The following is a 16281-nucleotide window of genomic DNA, read 5'->3' as shown; positions in this document are numbered from 1 at the left end:
AATGTATGTTGAGCTTATGTATAGGTATTGCATAGATTTGTTGATATGAATAGGATCTTTTTTCCTATTATGTCATATACATGGCTATTTTTAATGTAAAGGAAAGCTTCTGGTTTTGTAAGTTGACCTTGCATCAGACACTGTTGCTGGGTCGTCTTATCAGTTCTATAGTTTGTAGCATATCTTAGATTTTCTATGTTATTGATCATATCAATTGCAAAAAAATGAAAGTACTGTAGGCTTTTCCTTTTTCACTCTTTTTTTTATTCGTTTTTTGAGACAGGGTCTTGCTCTATCACCTGGGCTAGAGTGCAGTGGCGTCATCATAGCTCACTGCATGTAGGCTCTTTTTTGGATCCCCCATATGACACCGAAGAGTGGGATGGCTAGGTGTCCAGGGGCCAAGGCAGGAGAGGGAGTGGCCCACAGAGGGAAAGCAACATGTAAAGGCAGGGACCCTGGGAGGGGAGGGGCAGCTCAGGGACAGGGCTGGTTCTGCTGGGCTGGAAGATTTAGGTGCAGGAGCGCAGCACTCACAGCACCCTGTTCTTCCCCTGGTGAAGCTGCCCTCTACAACAAGCATGTGGCTTAGCAAAGGATGCCTGGGGAGCAGGGGGGGACAGGCCACCCAGCCAGCCACCTTAGGCATCCAGCTGGGCCATCGGGGAGGGCAGACCTTGCCGCCAGCTTGCCTCTTTAACCTTCGTGTGAAATACATTTTGAACAGTTCCAGGGTCCCCTCCCTCTAGGTAACAGTTGGGGTACTTAGGACAGGCATGACAATAATTCCCCAGCCATGAAGGGATCACATAATTGGATTGTGGTGCCCCAGAACATGGGAGGGGTCCTGGCCCCCTCCCAGGCCCTACGCACAGGGTGGGGATTTCAGCCTGGGCACACGGCAGCCATGTCACAGCTTAAGATGACTCAGAAAGTGAAGAGTTGGCAGCCTGTGAGAGTTTTGGCTGCCTAGGTTTTGACTATTACACAGATCCTTGGGGTCCCCTAAGTTGTAGAATTTACCCCATTTTAGAGAAATGTGCAGTGCTGCTATGGGCAGCTAAATACTGGCTAAAAAATTAAAAACCAAATGGTGACAATAATCCTAATTACTGACCTCTGAAATTTCAAACTCATTTATTCTCAATCTCTATTTTTAATAGATTATTTATCAAACATCCTTTCAAATTAAATACACAGAAATATAAGCTCATTAAAGCATGAACTGAGAACAAATTAGTATCAAATTAATTTCCAGTTCAACAACTTGGTTGAAATAATTGCTTATGAAGAGGAGAAGGGTTGGATTTTAGCTCTCATAATCCGTTCCTTAAAGTAAACAGTCTCACTCCTGAGTCATCACTAGCGTTAACAACTTACCTCTTGGTTTTAACACACTTTGATTCACCTTCAGACCGTTAGCTAACAAGACCATTGCTCTCTCCTGTCAGTGATTAACTTCTTAGATTACTAACCATAATCGTAATTACTAGAACTCCAAATTCCAGATTTTCTAGGACAATTACAATTTCATGAAATTTTACTTTTTTCAATATGACTCACTAAATGTTTAAACAAAAGTGATTTAGTTTTTATAATGTAAGTCATTACATAGATAATTTTGCAGCCCAGACATAGTAGTCACCCTGTGTCATGCGTCTGGCTGGGAAATTCAATCACAGGGAGCAGAGATGTGTTCTCTGACCGCCCTGGGGCAGTGACCGGGGCTTGACAGGCAGGAACAAGTCAGGTGTTGTGGGTTTGCGAACACTTGGCTTGTTAGACCTGGATGTGCCACACCAGGGAGACACATCAGGTGGCTGTCGTGCCTTGGACGGTCTTGTGTCCCAGGGACCCGTGGCCTATGGCTCAGCCCTGCACAGACTTTCCTAGACAGCATCCCCTTTTCCTGTCGGATTGCCTCAAGGGTGTCAAACTGTACGGCCTCTTTGTTTTCCTCATGCTCACGTCTCTAAAGACGTCGCTGAACAGGACACTGTCCTGCTGGGACAGTGTGTTTGCCTAGTTCTGCTGATCCAATACATTCTGTTTCTCCCGACAAAACATAACATAGAAAAGAGTCCCAAACATGCATAACCACAAAATTACATCTTTTCCTTTTCGAAACCTCTAACCATGTATTTTACAGACTTATTACTTAACCTAATGCATTTCCCCACTCCAGTAAAATAAATTTTCCTTCTGTTAAATACTATCAATCAAGCATAATAGTGGGTAAGAGGAAGATGGAAGAAGAACTCTTGAACTTGAAAGCTGGCAGCCCTCAACTCTATGCCATGGGGGAAGTAGAATCGAACTTCTGTTAGCCAACTCTCAGTGGACCAAAAAGAAAGGAATTTTATATGCTAATGTGGAAACAAAAATGGCTCGACCTTGTTTAAAAAGGACTACTAGCAGACAGTCTGTTAGAGAGTGTGCCGAGTGAAAATTACGTTCAATGCTTTCTTTGGGGAACTTTGTAGGACTCCCCCAACCCACCACCATATGCAACATGCCGGACTATCTTGATGTAGGGCTTGAATCACAAAATGTCATAGCTGGAAAGCAGCTTTGGGCCATCTAAGGCCGAGTTTTCTCTTTAAGCCAGCCCCTTCCCTGGACAGATGCAGAGGCTGAAGCCTGAATGAGCATCAAAGCTCAGAGTCAGTTAAGGGGGGCAGGAGCTGCAGCAGCAGCCCAGGCAGGTGCTCGACCCCAGCCCACTGGCCTCCCTCCATACCCTGTGGCTAGGAGAGCACATGCCCGCACCAGTCTCTCTTTTTGAAATGAAAAGCTATCAAGCTATCACCTAAAATCTGTACTTGGGCAGAATGTTTTTCTGGAGTATAACATCACTTATGGACCCACTGGAAAATAAAGTCACTTCCAATCTTAGAGAAAAGTCTGCAGATAGGAGGGATCTGAGGGTGAGTCAGTGTGTGTACGTGTATGTGCATGTGTATGTGTATGTGTGTGCAAATGTGTATACAGGTATGTGTATATGTGTGTGTGTGTGTGTGTACAAGGCCATGTGTATGCACATATGTGTGTGTTATCAGCCTGCGTTCAGGCCTTTGCTCCCTTGTACAGAACACCAAACCCTAACATACCACGTGTTTGCCTGAAGACTAAAGCAAGGTGACAGCACATTCCAGCACATTCCAGAAGAGTAAGAAGTGACTGTACAACTCTGTTTCTGTGACTGCGCCATGGTGTGCTTTGCTCCGAGAATGTGCAGGGCAGCATTGTTGAGAAATAAATCATCACACCCATCTTCCCAGGGCTACCTCTGCTGCCACATCCCTAAGGAGAACCATGTCTGGAGAGCAGACTATAAAGAAGTCACCCCAGGGGCCATTCACGTTGCTTTCTGTGCTGGATCGTGCAGCGCAGGACACAGGCTTAAGGAATCACGTGCACATTCTTTGGGACCTCCCTGCAAACCGGTCTGGAAGCAGCTTGTCTGCACTAGTGAGACCACCAGATCCATCTGGAGTTGGAAGTCTTGGGGTTGAGACTTGGAGTCTCAGTTTTTAATCTGTAAAATGGGATTGACACTTATTTGCCCAGGGTTTAATAGATCAACTACATATGACATGGAGAAGCAATTCATGAAATGTAAGGCACTGCTGGAAATCTAAAATAAGAACACAAGTATTTCAACCCCATTATGCTGTAAGCTCTATTTTCTACCTGCTGTTTTCCTCCCTGCCAAACCCTAGCTCGGTGTATTTTTGCTGAAAGAATGGATGGATGTGGGTGAGAGAGAAACTGGCCCATTAGAGAGAAGGGAGTGTTATTTGCTTACACTTTCTCACTTGTCACAAACTCCCAGCTCCAAATCTTCTTGGTTGTTGTGTGAAAGGGACAGGAGGGAGCTGGCGGGACAGGGGTCAGAAGACCCTATCTGTGCCAGATGCGATGTGATGGAGACACACAATTATCAGCACATCCCGCCATCTTGCTCTTGGGCACGGCCCACCTACTTTCTCTTCTGTCATCGGGATCTACGAGGGACTCAGAAGGAACACATGGTCCAGTGTGGCAAAGAACTGCTGTGAAACAACCATCAGCACAGCAGTGGCTCTGCCGGCTCTCTCCCCCAAAGGCCTGACTGCGTGCCAGGCTTGGCGTCTAACTGCTTCGTCTTCTCATCTCACGGGCTGGTTACGTGCTTGGTGGGATCTGAACTTGGGCAGTCTGACTCCACGTTTGTGGTCCTAACTTCCACATGTCCTGCCTCCAGACCGGTGGTTTATCTCAGAGCCTGCTCTTTCCTGACAACTTGGGAAGGTCACCCAAACCTGGAGCTCCTCTGGGAACATGGGTTTGGCTCCTCCATTGTTTGGCTCCTGAAACGTTTTTGTCAGAGGCACGTAGAATCATCTGTTGTTAGATGATACATTCCCTGAGGATGGGGCCCGTGTCCTCCCTTCCGTAGCCTTGCCACAAAGCGTGGGACCCTCCCTGGCTGAGTTCGGCTGAGCCAAGTGTGTGGGCAGCAAACTCCCAGAGGTCTGTTCTGGCCTCTCCTCTCTCCTCTGCTCACATTCCAGGACTTTGGGGTCAGCCAAACACCTCTGCTCTCCCCAGAAGCATTTTCTGGGTGTCTCCCTTTGTAAATGCACGCCCGTCTGCTCCCTCATCGACCTCGCTACAGTTTAATAGACGAATTCCATTACAACAAGCACCACGGCCAGAAACGTGTAAGAGACACGTCAGAGTTTCACTCCAGGTGGATCAGAGGCAGCACATCCCAGTGTTAGGTGCTCAGCTCCCAGGTCAGATGGGGTCGGGCGCATGCAGGGTGGTGTGGCTGTGGACTAGGAGCTCAGACACTAGAGTCGGACTCTGTGGATTTGAATCCTTATTAGCTGTGGGCTTGACCTATTTAGCCCCTCTATATCCAGTTTCCTCCTCTGGGTACAAAAATAGGAAAAACTGAGTTACAGTGAGGACCAAACAACAAAATGTATAGGAAGCGCTGTGCACAGTACCTTGCCTATTGTTGAAGTTCACTCACCATCAGCCCTATTCCTATTGGGCGCTCACACATTTGCTGAGTGAGCATGTGATGAGGGAATGGATGGATGCATATGTGAAAAGGCAGTGTGTGTCCTCACTGTGGAGTGTGAATACCGATCTAAGAAATTTGAACTTGACTGAGGAGGCATTGGAGGAAGCTGTTGATTTGGGAGGATCAAAATACAAATGCACATTTGTGACATAAACAGATGTTTTGGAAGGATTGTTCAGGCAGGAGTAGGGTCTGGATTATAGCTAGGCGAGATTGGAAACAGAGACAAAGTCAGGGGCGAAAACCTCTTCCAGCTGTGGCAGGGAGGACCCGGGCTGGCGCAGCCAGGTAACAGTGGACAAGGACAGGGAGCGCGTAAGACGTTCCATGAAGGACGTGGGTGAAGACCCAAGGGGGAGAAGGCGTCCGTGCTGGGTCAGGGGAGGCAAAGCAGGGAGAGCTGGTGAGTTAAGAATGCTGGAGTACAGTGCCAGTGGGAACACCCAATCCATTCCAAATTGTTTTTTAAGAACAGGACAATGGGCCTTGCTCATACTTGGCACATACACAAGAAGTGAATGACCTCTGACTCCCACCTCCCTCCAGAATCCTCTTTTCATCCTTTTCAGATGCTCTCTAACTGGAATGCGCTGGCATCGACTCCCTAATATCCACTGCCCTGACATGTTTAGTCCAAGCCAATTGTAGAAGATCCTACTCCTTTTTCATGGCCAATAGTTGCCATGGAAATGGATGGTGCCACCCAGACAACACCTTGGCTGAAGTATCGGATTCCAGTCCTCAGCCTCAGTTAACATCCACTGGTCCCCTTCAACATCTATCACAGCAAATGCTCTCACGCTTGTTTTCCAGCGAGAAACACAGACATAATGGGGAGTGCTCACGTCCGCAGGCCACTGCTCCTCGTCTCCACACACCTGGCCTCCCAGGCCATCTCCTCTCACCTGGGCTTCAGGTTCTTCCACAAGAGCCACCTGCTTGATCCTGCCAAAGTCCCCTCTTGCTCACCATTCCTTCATGCTGCAGCTAGTGGGGGCTTTTTGAAGCCCAAACATGGTCCCGACACCCCCCAAAGTTGAGACCTCTTAATGGTTCCTTGGCCTTCCTTTATTGTAACCAAGTTTATCACCACGGTCTTCAAAGCCCTGCACTGTGTCTCTGTCAACTCCTGAACACTTCTCCTCACTCCCAAGTAAAACTCTGCACCGGCCTGTATGCGCCTCCCTCTCCCAGGTTGGTTCACAGGTTCCTTCCTCCACGAAGCCTCCTGCGATCCGTCTGACCAGCCTTTTCCTTGGTGCACTCAGCCCAGACGTCAGTCACGTCTGTGATTAACTGAGTAACCACGCGTCTCCCTCCAGCCGCACGTGGACCCCCTGGTCCACAATCCCTATATTCTCAGTGGTGGTCACAGTACCTGGCACGGCATAGGTGCTGGGATGACAACATGCCTGTGACAGACGAGTACACCTCCAGCAAAGCATTAGGACATTTAGCCTTTCTGGGGGCTGTTCCAGCCTTTCCCAGAGTCGGCTTTTGGATGTAAATAGAACAAATGTCATGGGTATTGTATTGTCTCCTGAAACCTTTATTAGACATAAAACTATAAAACATAATCCTCCCTTAGATGTGGCCAGCAAAGGATAAAGTTACAAATATTTCATCCGTCAGGACAATCGACAGAAAAGACAAGCGATCACCTCTAAAATTAAAATCAGCCACTATTCTGAGTCCACCAGCTCACACTCAGTGTTAAGAAATTAAAAAAAAAAAAGAGGCACTATGGCTAACAAAAAGTGGTTCTTATTTTATATATGATTTTAAACTTAGGCAAGTTCATTGTGTGCTGACTTTAGAGGATGAGTCAGCAAATTTCTTTTTGTTTTCCAGACTGATTCAATAAAAACAAAACCCCAAAAGCTGCATCTGTCCCTCACCATGAAAAACAACACAAGGCCTGAGACTCTCAAGGGGTTCCTGCTGGCAGGGCCAGCTGTTTAGGGATATGAGATTTATTTAGCGAACAAGACTGTTCACTCCATATCTTTACGGTAACACGGCTAACAGCCAAGAAGGGCATTTGAAGGAACAGAAGGTAGCTGTGGATTAAAAGAAAAGTCATTACTTTTCTAATTATAAAAGTAATATGTGCTGCTTGTTTCTGGGGGTTTAGGGGTGCCAGTTAATCTATCTTCCAGTTGCTTCACCTACTGAAGATAAATTCGGAGAGTCAGATGAAGATCACAATACATCACTGGCTTACTGAGCTCCAGAAAAGGGGCTTCTGGTATAGTCTGCAAGGGACACCAGCTTAGGCCTGGGCAGACATGAGGCTTCCTGCATTGTCTAACCTCTCCTGCCAGCCGAAGCCTTAGGACCCGTCTTGGGGAAGGTGGGACCCCCACTCGGCTGTCCCACTGAAGCTCAACACAGACCGACGACGACTCCTCTCCTCTGCCTTCCAACAACTGGTCCTTACCGGTACCACAGAGGAACACATTGCCCATCTGAAGTCCTAAGTGGCAGGGAAAGCATCATTGGTGACACCTCCTTCATCCTCTGACCCCAGTGTCTCCTTTGACTCCTCAAGTGCTCTCGATCCTGGCCAGTCACTGTCCTTTCCAAGGTCCACTCATGCAGGCAACACCTCCATCAACTACAATGCGCCCCTCACAAATCTTCCCGTCTTCTGTGCACCAGACCAGTCTTTCTCCCATTTTGCTGTCAGGGACCCCTCCTAAAGCACAGACCTGAACGCGCCATTCTGCTGCATGAAAACTTGCTCTGGCCCCAATTTCCAGTAAGATAAAGTCAAAACTCCTTAGCACTGAAGGGTTTCACACCCATCTTGCTGTCTTCTTTACCCACTTTTGAAGACCCAGAGCAAATATCACTTCCTTAGTGAAATGGCCTCCAAAGAGTTAAAACCAGCCTCAAGGAAACACCTCCACAATGGTATTTTGTACACACTTATTGCAGCACTTATATTAAAGCATAATTGTTTTTATGCTTTTAAAATGCCTTGCCTCTCCAGTAGAGTTTATATGCTGAGGAATATATTTTATTCAGCCTGTATCCCCATAGCCTAACAGTGTCTGCACACAGAAGGTGCTTAATAAATGTTTGCTGAGTGAATGAATAGATGAAGGAATGAAGAATTCTGGATGGCATCACCTAAGGCACTGTAATGGCTAGAAAGAACATGTTTTCAAACTGCAGTACATGTAAGATGCTATGTGAGCCCTTCTTGGGGCAGAAAGATGATATGGGGAACATTCCCCACCCACAAGAGCTATTATAAAGCACCACATGTACTCACCAACAAATTGGTATTAACTGATCAACACTTAACGTGCACATATAGTAACATTCATCAGGTGTTGGGCAAATGGGGGGTGTGAGTATATTCACACTCAGGTGGGGCAAAGGCAATATATGCAACCTAAAAATTTGTACCCCCATAATACACTGAAATTGAAAAAAAGTAAAAAATAAACAAAAGTTAAAGAACATGTTTAAAGATTGCCATGACATTTTCCTATAAAAACACATAATAGATTACTAAAGATAAAAAGAGCTATTATAATATAGATAAGAAACAGTATAGATTATAATAAAAAATATCAATTATAACAATACTTTTCATCTAAAGATATTGTGTTGAATTATTGGATATACTAATGTTGAACTATCCTTGCATTCCTCAGATAAGTACAATTGAGTCAAAAGAATTTTTAAAATATGCACTGAACAGAGTTTGTAAATTTTACTTACGATTTTTGCAACTATGTTCATAACTGAAACCCCAGTCTATAAGATTCATTTTTACATGCCCTTTTTCTGGTTTTGGTAGCTCCTCCCACCCCCTTCTTTGAAAAAAGAATATTCTTTTATTCTCGGGAACCATTTGTTCTTGATACATTTGGTAAAACTCACTTGGCTAAATCATTCGGATCTATTATTATTTTTGTGGATAGACCTTAAAAATACCATTATTAATCTGACTTCTTTATGTAGTTATAATTTTTTCTCTTTCACCTTGAACCAGTGTTAAGAATTTACGTTTTAAAGAAAATGGTTAGCATTGTTCGTAATATTATTGTGATTTTAAACAATAGTTATATAGCCCTTTTTGCATTCCTAATATTGTTTACTTGGGAATTTTCTTGATTAATTTTATAAATGTTTTATTCATTAATATTTTCAAATGACTAGCTTTTGGATTAATTTATCCTCTCTTTGAGTTTTTTGTCTTTTTCATTAATTTCTGCCCATTTTTAAAATCTTCATTTCTGAGAGAGGTATATTTAAATTTCCCATTCTGGTTGTAGATGTGTCAAACTGTATCAACTTTACATCTAGACAGTTTTCTCTTGAGGAAAAATTACTGAGTTTAAGTGCTATGTCAGTATTGGAGGCTTTTTCTTTTTAGTAAACTTAGAAGCAAAAACAGCTTTAGCCCACAATGCCTAATTTTTAACAGATTTTTTTTTTTTTTTTTTTTTTTTAAGAAATCCTTTAGTTAGAAGTTGGGCTAAAGCTTAGTTCAAGATGAATCTGTAATTAGATTTAAAAGTTAGATTTAGATTTTTATTATTATTGCTTTATATATTTTGAGACTATTTTGCCAGTATATATAGCTTTGAAATTCTTTTACCATCCTTTATATCACTATGTAATGACTTCCTTCATCCCTGATAATGCCTTTTTTTTGCCTTAAGGTCTAGCTTATCTGAGGTTACTACCAATACGGCAGCTTTCCTTGGATTAAGATTTGTCTACTGTATCTTTTTCTATTCCTTTCCTCTCGTAACTATTTTTTATTCTGAGTGCAAATTTTATAAAAATTATGTAGCTGGATTTTATTTTAAACACTAAGTAGATATTCTGTTTTTATTTTCACCAACAGATTCAATTTATTTACGTATAATGAGATCAATATGTTAGCTCATTTTTACCTTAGTATTGTTTTGTTTTGTATTTACTCTGTTCCCTTAATTCTTTTCCTTCTTTCTTGCCCTCTACTGGGTTGAAGAGCTATTTTTACTCACTCTGTTTATTTGGAATTATGCATTCTATTTTTCTATTCTTTAAATGGTTATACTTAAAATTTATAGCAAAGTTCTAAAGTTAATCAGCAAGCCTGCTATTCTCCAGTCCAATACAAATTCTTAAACTGTTTTAAATCTATTTGCCCATCTTATTTTAAACCACACAAATCCAGTCATTATTGTAACTTATTTAGATTTATTCACATTATTTTGCTTACTAGTACCTCTGACTTCCTGCCCTCGAAGCTTGTGATCAATTTCCTGCCTACTGAGACACTCTGTTAGTCATTCTTTCTTGGTTAGAATCTGAGAGTAGTAAATTCTCTCATCTTTGCATAGAAATGTCCATTTCACATTTATTCTTGTAGTTTGAGTATAGAATTAAGGTTGACAGTAATTTTCCCTTAGCTCTCTGAAATTTTAATTTCACAGTTGCTAAATGAATTTTGTTGTTGGTTTAACTGCCATTATTTTGTACAAATCTCTCTTTTGTCTCAGGTGGTTTTGAGATCTTATCTCCAGTATTCTGCAGTTCCGTTATGAGCCATCCTAGACTATATCTGTTTTTGTTCTTCCTGCTTGGACGTGGTGGGGTTTTCTTCAAGACTCCTCTCTCACTGAATCAGGGTCAGCCTTATCATATTCAGTTTAAACACTGTTTCTTTACTGTGTTTTTTTAATTTTATGTGTTTTCATTATGGAATTTCTATTAGGTCTGTTCTGTTCTCTTTGAATTCTTTTCTCTGATTTTTCTATTCTCTTGTGTTCTTGGAGGTGTTAATTCTCATTTCCTTCATCCTGTGATTCTCACCTACGGGGGGGGGCTTTTTTGCACTGTGTGGTTTGCAGTTTTGATTTGGGATTCATCTTTCATTAATTTTTTTCACGTGAGCATCTCGTGTAATGTGGGCTGTAGAAATATCCCAATAGAGCATTTCTGGGTTGGCTTCCGCCTGGGTCCATGGGGATTTCTCTGATTTGGGACCAATTTTGAGGTCAGTATCTTGACTAGGAACACCATTCCTGTGCTGGTATTAAAGATTTGGACACAGGCCCAGATCACTCCCAACGTCCACACACCAGACAAACTGGGGGTTCAATGTCTCTACTTTTTATGAAATCTTTCTCAATCCAGAACACCTGGCTGACAATGCTCTTTCGTGCCCCTTCTCTGAATTGGGAGAATTCTTTTTGTCTCTTTGCCACAGAGGAAGCGGTTCTTCTGGAGATAGGCCTTCGTGGGATTCTCGGTTGCTGGTGCTCACTTCTCTTGTCCCAAACCCAAGCACCAGGCCCTTGCAGAGTCTGGCCCCAACTCACCAGCCAGCGCTCTGAGCAAACATCCGCTCTTTGTGTCTACCTCCTGGGGATTTCTCTCTCTCATGCTTGACCAGGCTTTAACAAACATTCCTATATGCTTATATTCTATCCAGCATTTCTATGTGTTTTTGTCAGGCTGGGAGAGCTACAGCAGCTCCCTCCACCAAGTTCCTGGAGGGCTGAAGGGATCGGTTTCCAAGTGCCAAGGGCGTACACCCGATACGGGAAAGTGTTGGCATAATAATGGCTACTTGACAACCTTTGGTGATGAAGGTGCAGCCTGCTTCCAAACTCACCCTTTTAAAACAAATACTCACAGCTCTTTCAAACAAGTGACCCTCAGCGCTCAGAGGGCAGCGACTCTGTCCTGTTCTGAGTCCCCATTTCCACAGGTGGCTGGTCACAGACAGTGCACAGTCAACTTTTGTTAAAGGAACAAACAAAATGAGCATTTGTCCAATTTACATCTAGAAGTTCAAATACCAGAAAAGCTGCCTAAGAAGTAACAAATATCATACTACCTCAACACCTATGATACAGAACCACACTGACATCAGGGGTACAGGGGTATACGCATAAGAGGTTACGCAGAGTCGGTTTTTCGTACATCGGAGTCGAATTCAGCTCAGGTATGACTGCATTCCAAGCCATCTCTAGCTTTGGCTGGGTTTTCCAAAAAGGATCTGCCCAAGGAGCATCTATGGTTCATGGAAGGCAGTTTCGAGGTCAGCCCTGCCATAGAGCTCTTCCTCCAAGGACAGTCCTGGCACATACCCGGCCAGAGCCAGGTGTTTTCAGAGTCACAATGGAATGCCCTGACACTAACGGGCACACAGGTGGTGTTTCTTGGGGCCAAAGTTAGGGATCTGGGCATGTGACTTTGCTCAGAATAAAACAGCCATAAAGTTGAAGCAGAGATCCGACAGCATAGTATTATGGGGACCCAAATGTGCCGGAATTACCGTGTAATTTCGAGTGAGGGAGACATCAGTACCATCTTGCAGATAGTGGGTTTCCGTGAAGCTGCTGGCAATGAGACCTCTGTGGAAAAATAAAACAACATGAAAAGATGAGTTCAGTATTGCATCGACATGCTGCTTGCGAATGTCTAGGCCACAGGGCAGCAAGGTGCGACCCCCCTTCCTATTTTACAAATCATCCGATGGGGCTCCCAAAAGCAGTTCAGCCTGTTCAGCTTATCCAGGGAGAACGTAGAAGAGACCCAGACAGGCCCGAGTTACACATGCATGCTTTGAACAAGAGCACACACGTGGGACAGGCACACGAGCACGCGTGTGCACGCACACACACACACATTCTTCTATGAGCAGTACAGGCAGATTCCTGACTTGGGAAAACCACCCTTCTGGAAGTCACAGGCTCTGCCGACTAGAATTGATGGTTCAGCCACCTGCTGGGAAAATAGTTTTGGATCACGGCATCGCCCCTCCCCGCTGGTTCTCCTGCAGGTGAGAGAACCCGCTGACAACACTGAAATGTCACAGAAGAGATTAGAACAACAATGAAATGTCAAAAGCAGCGATGTATGTATGAGGTGAGGAAAAATGATTTTGGACACACTGAAATATTGAATTTCTAAGATAAATTGAAAGAGGAGAAAACCCCCCGTTACTCCTAACTAAAACCGTATGTGGTCAACTAGATCTTCGTTGAAGAGAGCAAAGCATGGGTTATGTAGGTTTCAAATTATTTTTCCATTTCTTATATAACGTGCACTATTTTATCCTGCTCAGCATAACACAGGAAGACCATCCTGTGCACCTACTACGTGGGAGCTGCCAGCTGGTTAGATACAAAGACGATCAAGCCCAGTCCCTGCTCTCGAGGACACTGCAGCCTGGTGAGGTGACAAATAATCCAGCATGGGGAGGGCCATGGTAGAGCAGGCCCCAGTCTTCCCGGGAAAACAGATCCCTGATCACTGGTGTAGGGAGGGGAGGGCTTTGCAGAGGCAGCTGCTGGCTCCTAAGAGATAAAGCAGGAGTCGGCAGGCACAGGATGGGAGGGAGAGGAGGGGAATTCCAGGCAGACCATGGCAAGGCCAGGACATCTGCGGAGTCTGGAATCCGGGAGGCAGGTTGGTGCTAGACAGGCAAGGCTTTAAACTGGACCTGGGTTTTATCTGTCTGGACAGTAAGGAGACAAGAGTTTTAAATACTGACGGTGCTGGTGCTGTCTGCCCGCCCCCGTCTCCAGGTCTTCAAAGATGCTCTTCACGCCGTTTGGTCCTGGGGGTGACGGGGGCCTTGTCCCCTCACTCCTGACACAGACCTGAGCTGAGCCAATCATAAATCTTTCCTATGGCGTGCTTCGAGAGCTGGGACTTCTAAGGACAAGATCTTTCCTCTTTGTTCTCAAGGCTCTGAGGATGTGGCCAGAGAGCTTCCTTCAGCCTGGTCCCTCACTTCGGAGGACGCTGGTTGGAGAGAACAAAGCCATCACCCTGCAGTGACAAAGGGCAGGGCGGGGGAGACTGTCCAGGTGTCCCTGGGGCCTGCTCCACTTCTGTTCTTCAACTAATCCTTCACCTTATGGCTCAGCTGGTTTGAGTTGGGTTTTGCAACTGGAGTCCTGATAAGTACGGCAGGGAAGGAACAGAAGCAGGACTGCTGCACAGCAGATGAGACATGCTTTCCTTACAAAGTCAGGTTTCTTTAGACCCTCTCCCAGCCAAGTTCAGAATTGAGGATAATCTCCCTGTTTTGTATGGATTTCGTCATATGTAGGATATGCCTGGTTCAAACCGGTTAGACCCGCACAGCGGTCTGAATTGCACTCTACTTAGCAGTGAGCATGTGAGAAGTGTGGCAGAAATATAAAACGCCGACTGTGGGCCACCCTCATGGCAGAGGCATGGGGAGCCTCCTGTACCCGTCCGCACTCTGCTCAGGGGCACACAGATGACACTGGGGAAGGTGACCTTCCTGGTGGCCTCTGGCTCTCAAAGCCCCATCTTTTCCCACAGCAGCCGCTGGGTAGGAAAACTCCTGGGCAGGGTCACTCCTGGAAGGAAGCCCCACCAGGGTCAGGGCAGAAGAGGCGAGGTGGGAAGGGCAGTGGGAGGTGATGGGGCCCCGCAGAGGGGTGTGAAGAAGTCAGAGGGCTCTGGGAAGGGGAGGGAGCTGGCCAAGGAGAAGGGGACAGGGAAGGTGAAGGCATCTTCCCACAGGGTGGTTGTAAAGGGAAGCAGAAAGATGGGGACTTGAGGGGAGCAGCCAGAGAGACGGGGCGGAGCTGCAGAAGCAGGTGCAGGGCAGGACACACGGAGCACAGGACACACCCGCCCTGGCCTCGCTGCTCTTAGCAAAGGAGGACACCAGGCCAGCTTCAAGGTAGCAGAGAAAGAAAAAGAAAAATTTAATATATTTTAAATTATATTATTACTTATATTATTTACTATTCATTCATACTTTTACTCAGCTCACATTTTATTAACAATTTAGTAGTTCTGGTCTTAACAATGCCGGATCCTTATTTTGAATGAATAGGTATGTGAATACCAAACGTTACGGCGACGCAGGCAGAAGTTTGCAGGACGTGGTTGGAAGGCCCCCGTCCTGGCCTCCCGAAAGCTGGCCGGCACAGATGTCGGAAGGGGAAGCTCATGGCGTGCACGAGAGACATGGAAAATCCATCAGGAAGGCTCGGGACTAGAGAGGACGAGCTTTTGCTAGACGACTGTCAGCAAGCGCATGGTGGATAGAGTAACTTTGGGGTTAGCAGCAGTGAAATTAATTAGAAGGTTTTAAAAACATGACTACTCACAGTACAGCAACACAAAGCCCTATCGATATTTTTGCCTAAAAAAACCCTACTGCTTTTCATTGTCATCCAGATGTCATTTGAGTTAAACAGACATACATCCACAGTCGTCCTTGGAGCTCAGAGAGTTCCTGAGTACTATCATGTGTTTCCTTTTGTTGAAAGGAGGTGAAACGGGGCTTCTGGGCACAGCCCCCAGCGTGTCCCCCTGTGGCCCAGCGCTGAGCGATGTGTTCCTTTTCGGGTTTTTCTCATACTGTCTGGGAAAGACACGTTGATTTACAGTTCAGATGCAATAATAGTGCTTGTGCATGTTATATCTTTCCAAGGTATTTTGAAGGCAAGGAAGGGGTAGAGGAACGGAGGAAGGGGACAAAAGCCAGCAAGAACAGATGCTCAGTGTACGATAGATTCTCAAAACATGCAGAGTGGATGTTACATGTTCCTACCACAAAAATGAGAACACTGTAGGTCACTCATTTGCTAATTAGCTACATTGAACCATTCCACAATGCACATATACTCCAAAACAATATATTGCATATGACAAAAACATGCAGCAATCTGTCAATTTAAATAAACAAACTCAACCCCCCCCCAAACTGATGCCCTGTCTCTGGGCATGTGCCCCAGGTGCCCTGAGCTGGGAGCGCTCGGGCTTTTTCGAGCCCCAGTGTCACACGCGGGGACCCGTATGAGAGATGGAAGAAGTTCCATGGCCCACGTCTGAGCTCCTGGCTCCTACCCAGCGTGGATGCCAGGGTTTGTGCTTGCACAGCAGTGGCTCTGGGAATCGGTGTTGTGTGACCCACACCCTTGGAAACAGACCCCGCCGTCCTGTGGGTCCTGCTCCGATTTCCTCCCAGCACCAGCTCAGGATCCCCCCAGGTCCCGCTGCAGAGCATGTCTCCCCACTGGAAACCCTCCGGTGCCTCCCGCTGCCCTTGGGATGAAACCCCTGTACCTGCCCACAGCCTCCGCGGTGCTCACGACCTCCCCTGGCCACCGTCCCACTGCACGCACATTGTGTCCATTTTCCCTGTGGCACACGCTACCGCAGCTGACACTGGCCTCTGGCTCGTTCTAAAA

The 16281-nt window shown here is 45.5% G+C and overlaps 1 protein-coding gene across 1 annotated transcript in view; it reads right to left on the bottom strand.

The window, feature by feature from the left end:
• ADAM12 (ADAM metallopeptidase domain 12) overlaps positions 1-16281 on the bottom strand; it is a 237284-nt gene that overhangs the window by 96003 nt on the left and 125000 nt on the right. The window contains exon 3 of the mRNA XM_045569081.1: positions 12363-12450. Within this exon, the coding sequence (XP_045425037.1) occupies positions 12363-12450 (88 nt within the window). The remainder of the gene's footprint in view (positions 1-12362; positions 12451-16281) is intronic.

This window comes from Lemur catta, chromosome 14 (genome assembly GCF_020740605.2).
Source record: "Lemur catta isolate mLemCat1 chromosome 14, mLemCat1.pri, whole genome shotgun sequence".
Lineage (NCBI taxonomy): Eukaryota > Metazoa > Chordata > Mammalia > Primates > Lemuridae > Lemur > Lemur catta.
This window is presented reverse-complemented; position numbering and strand designations above follow the sequence as displayed.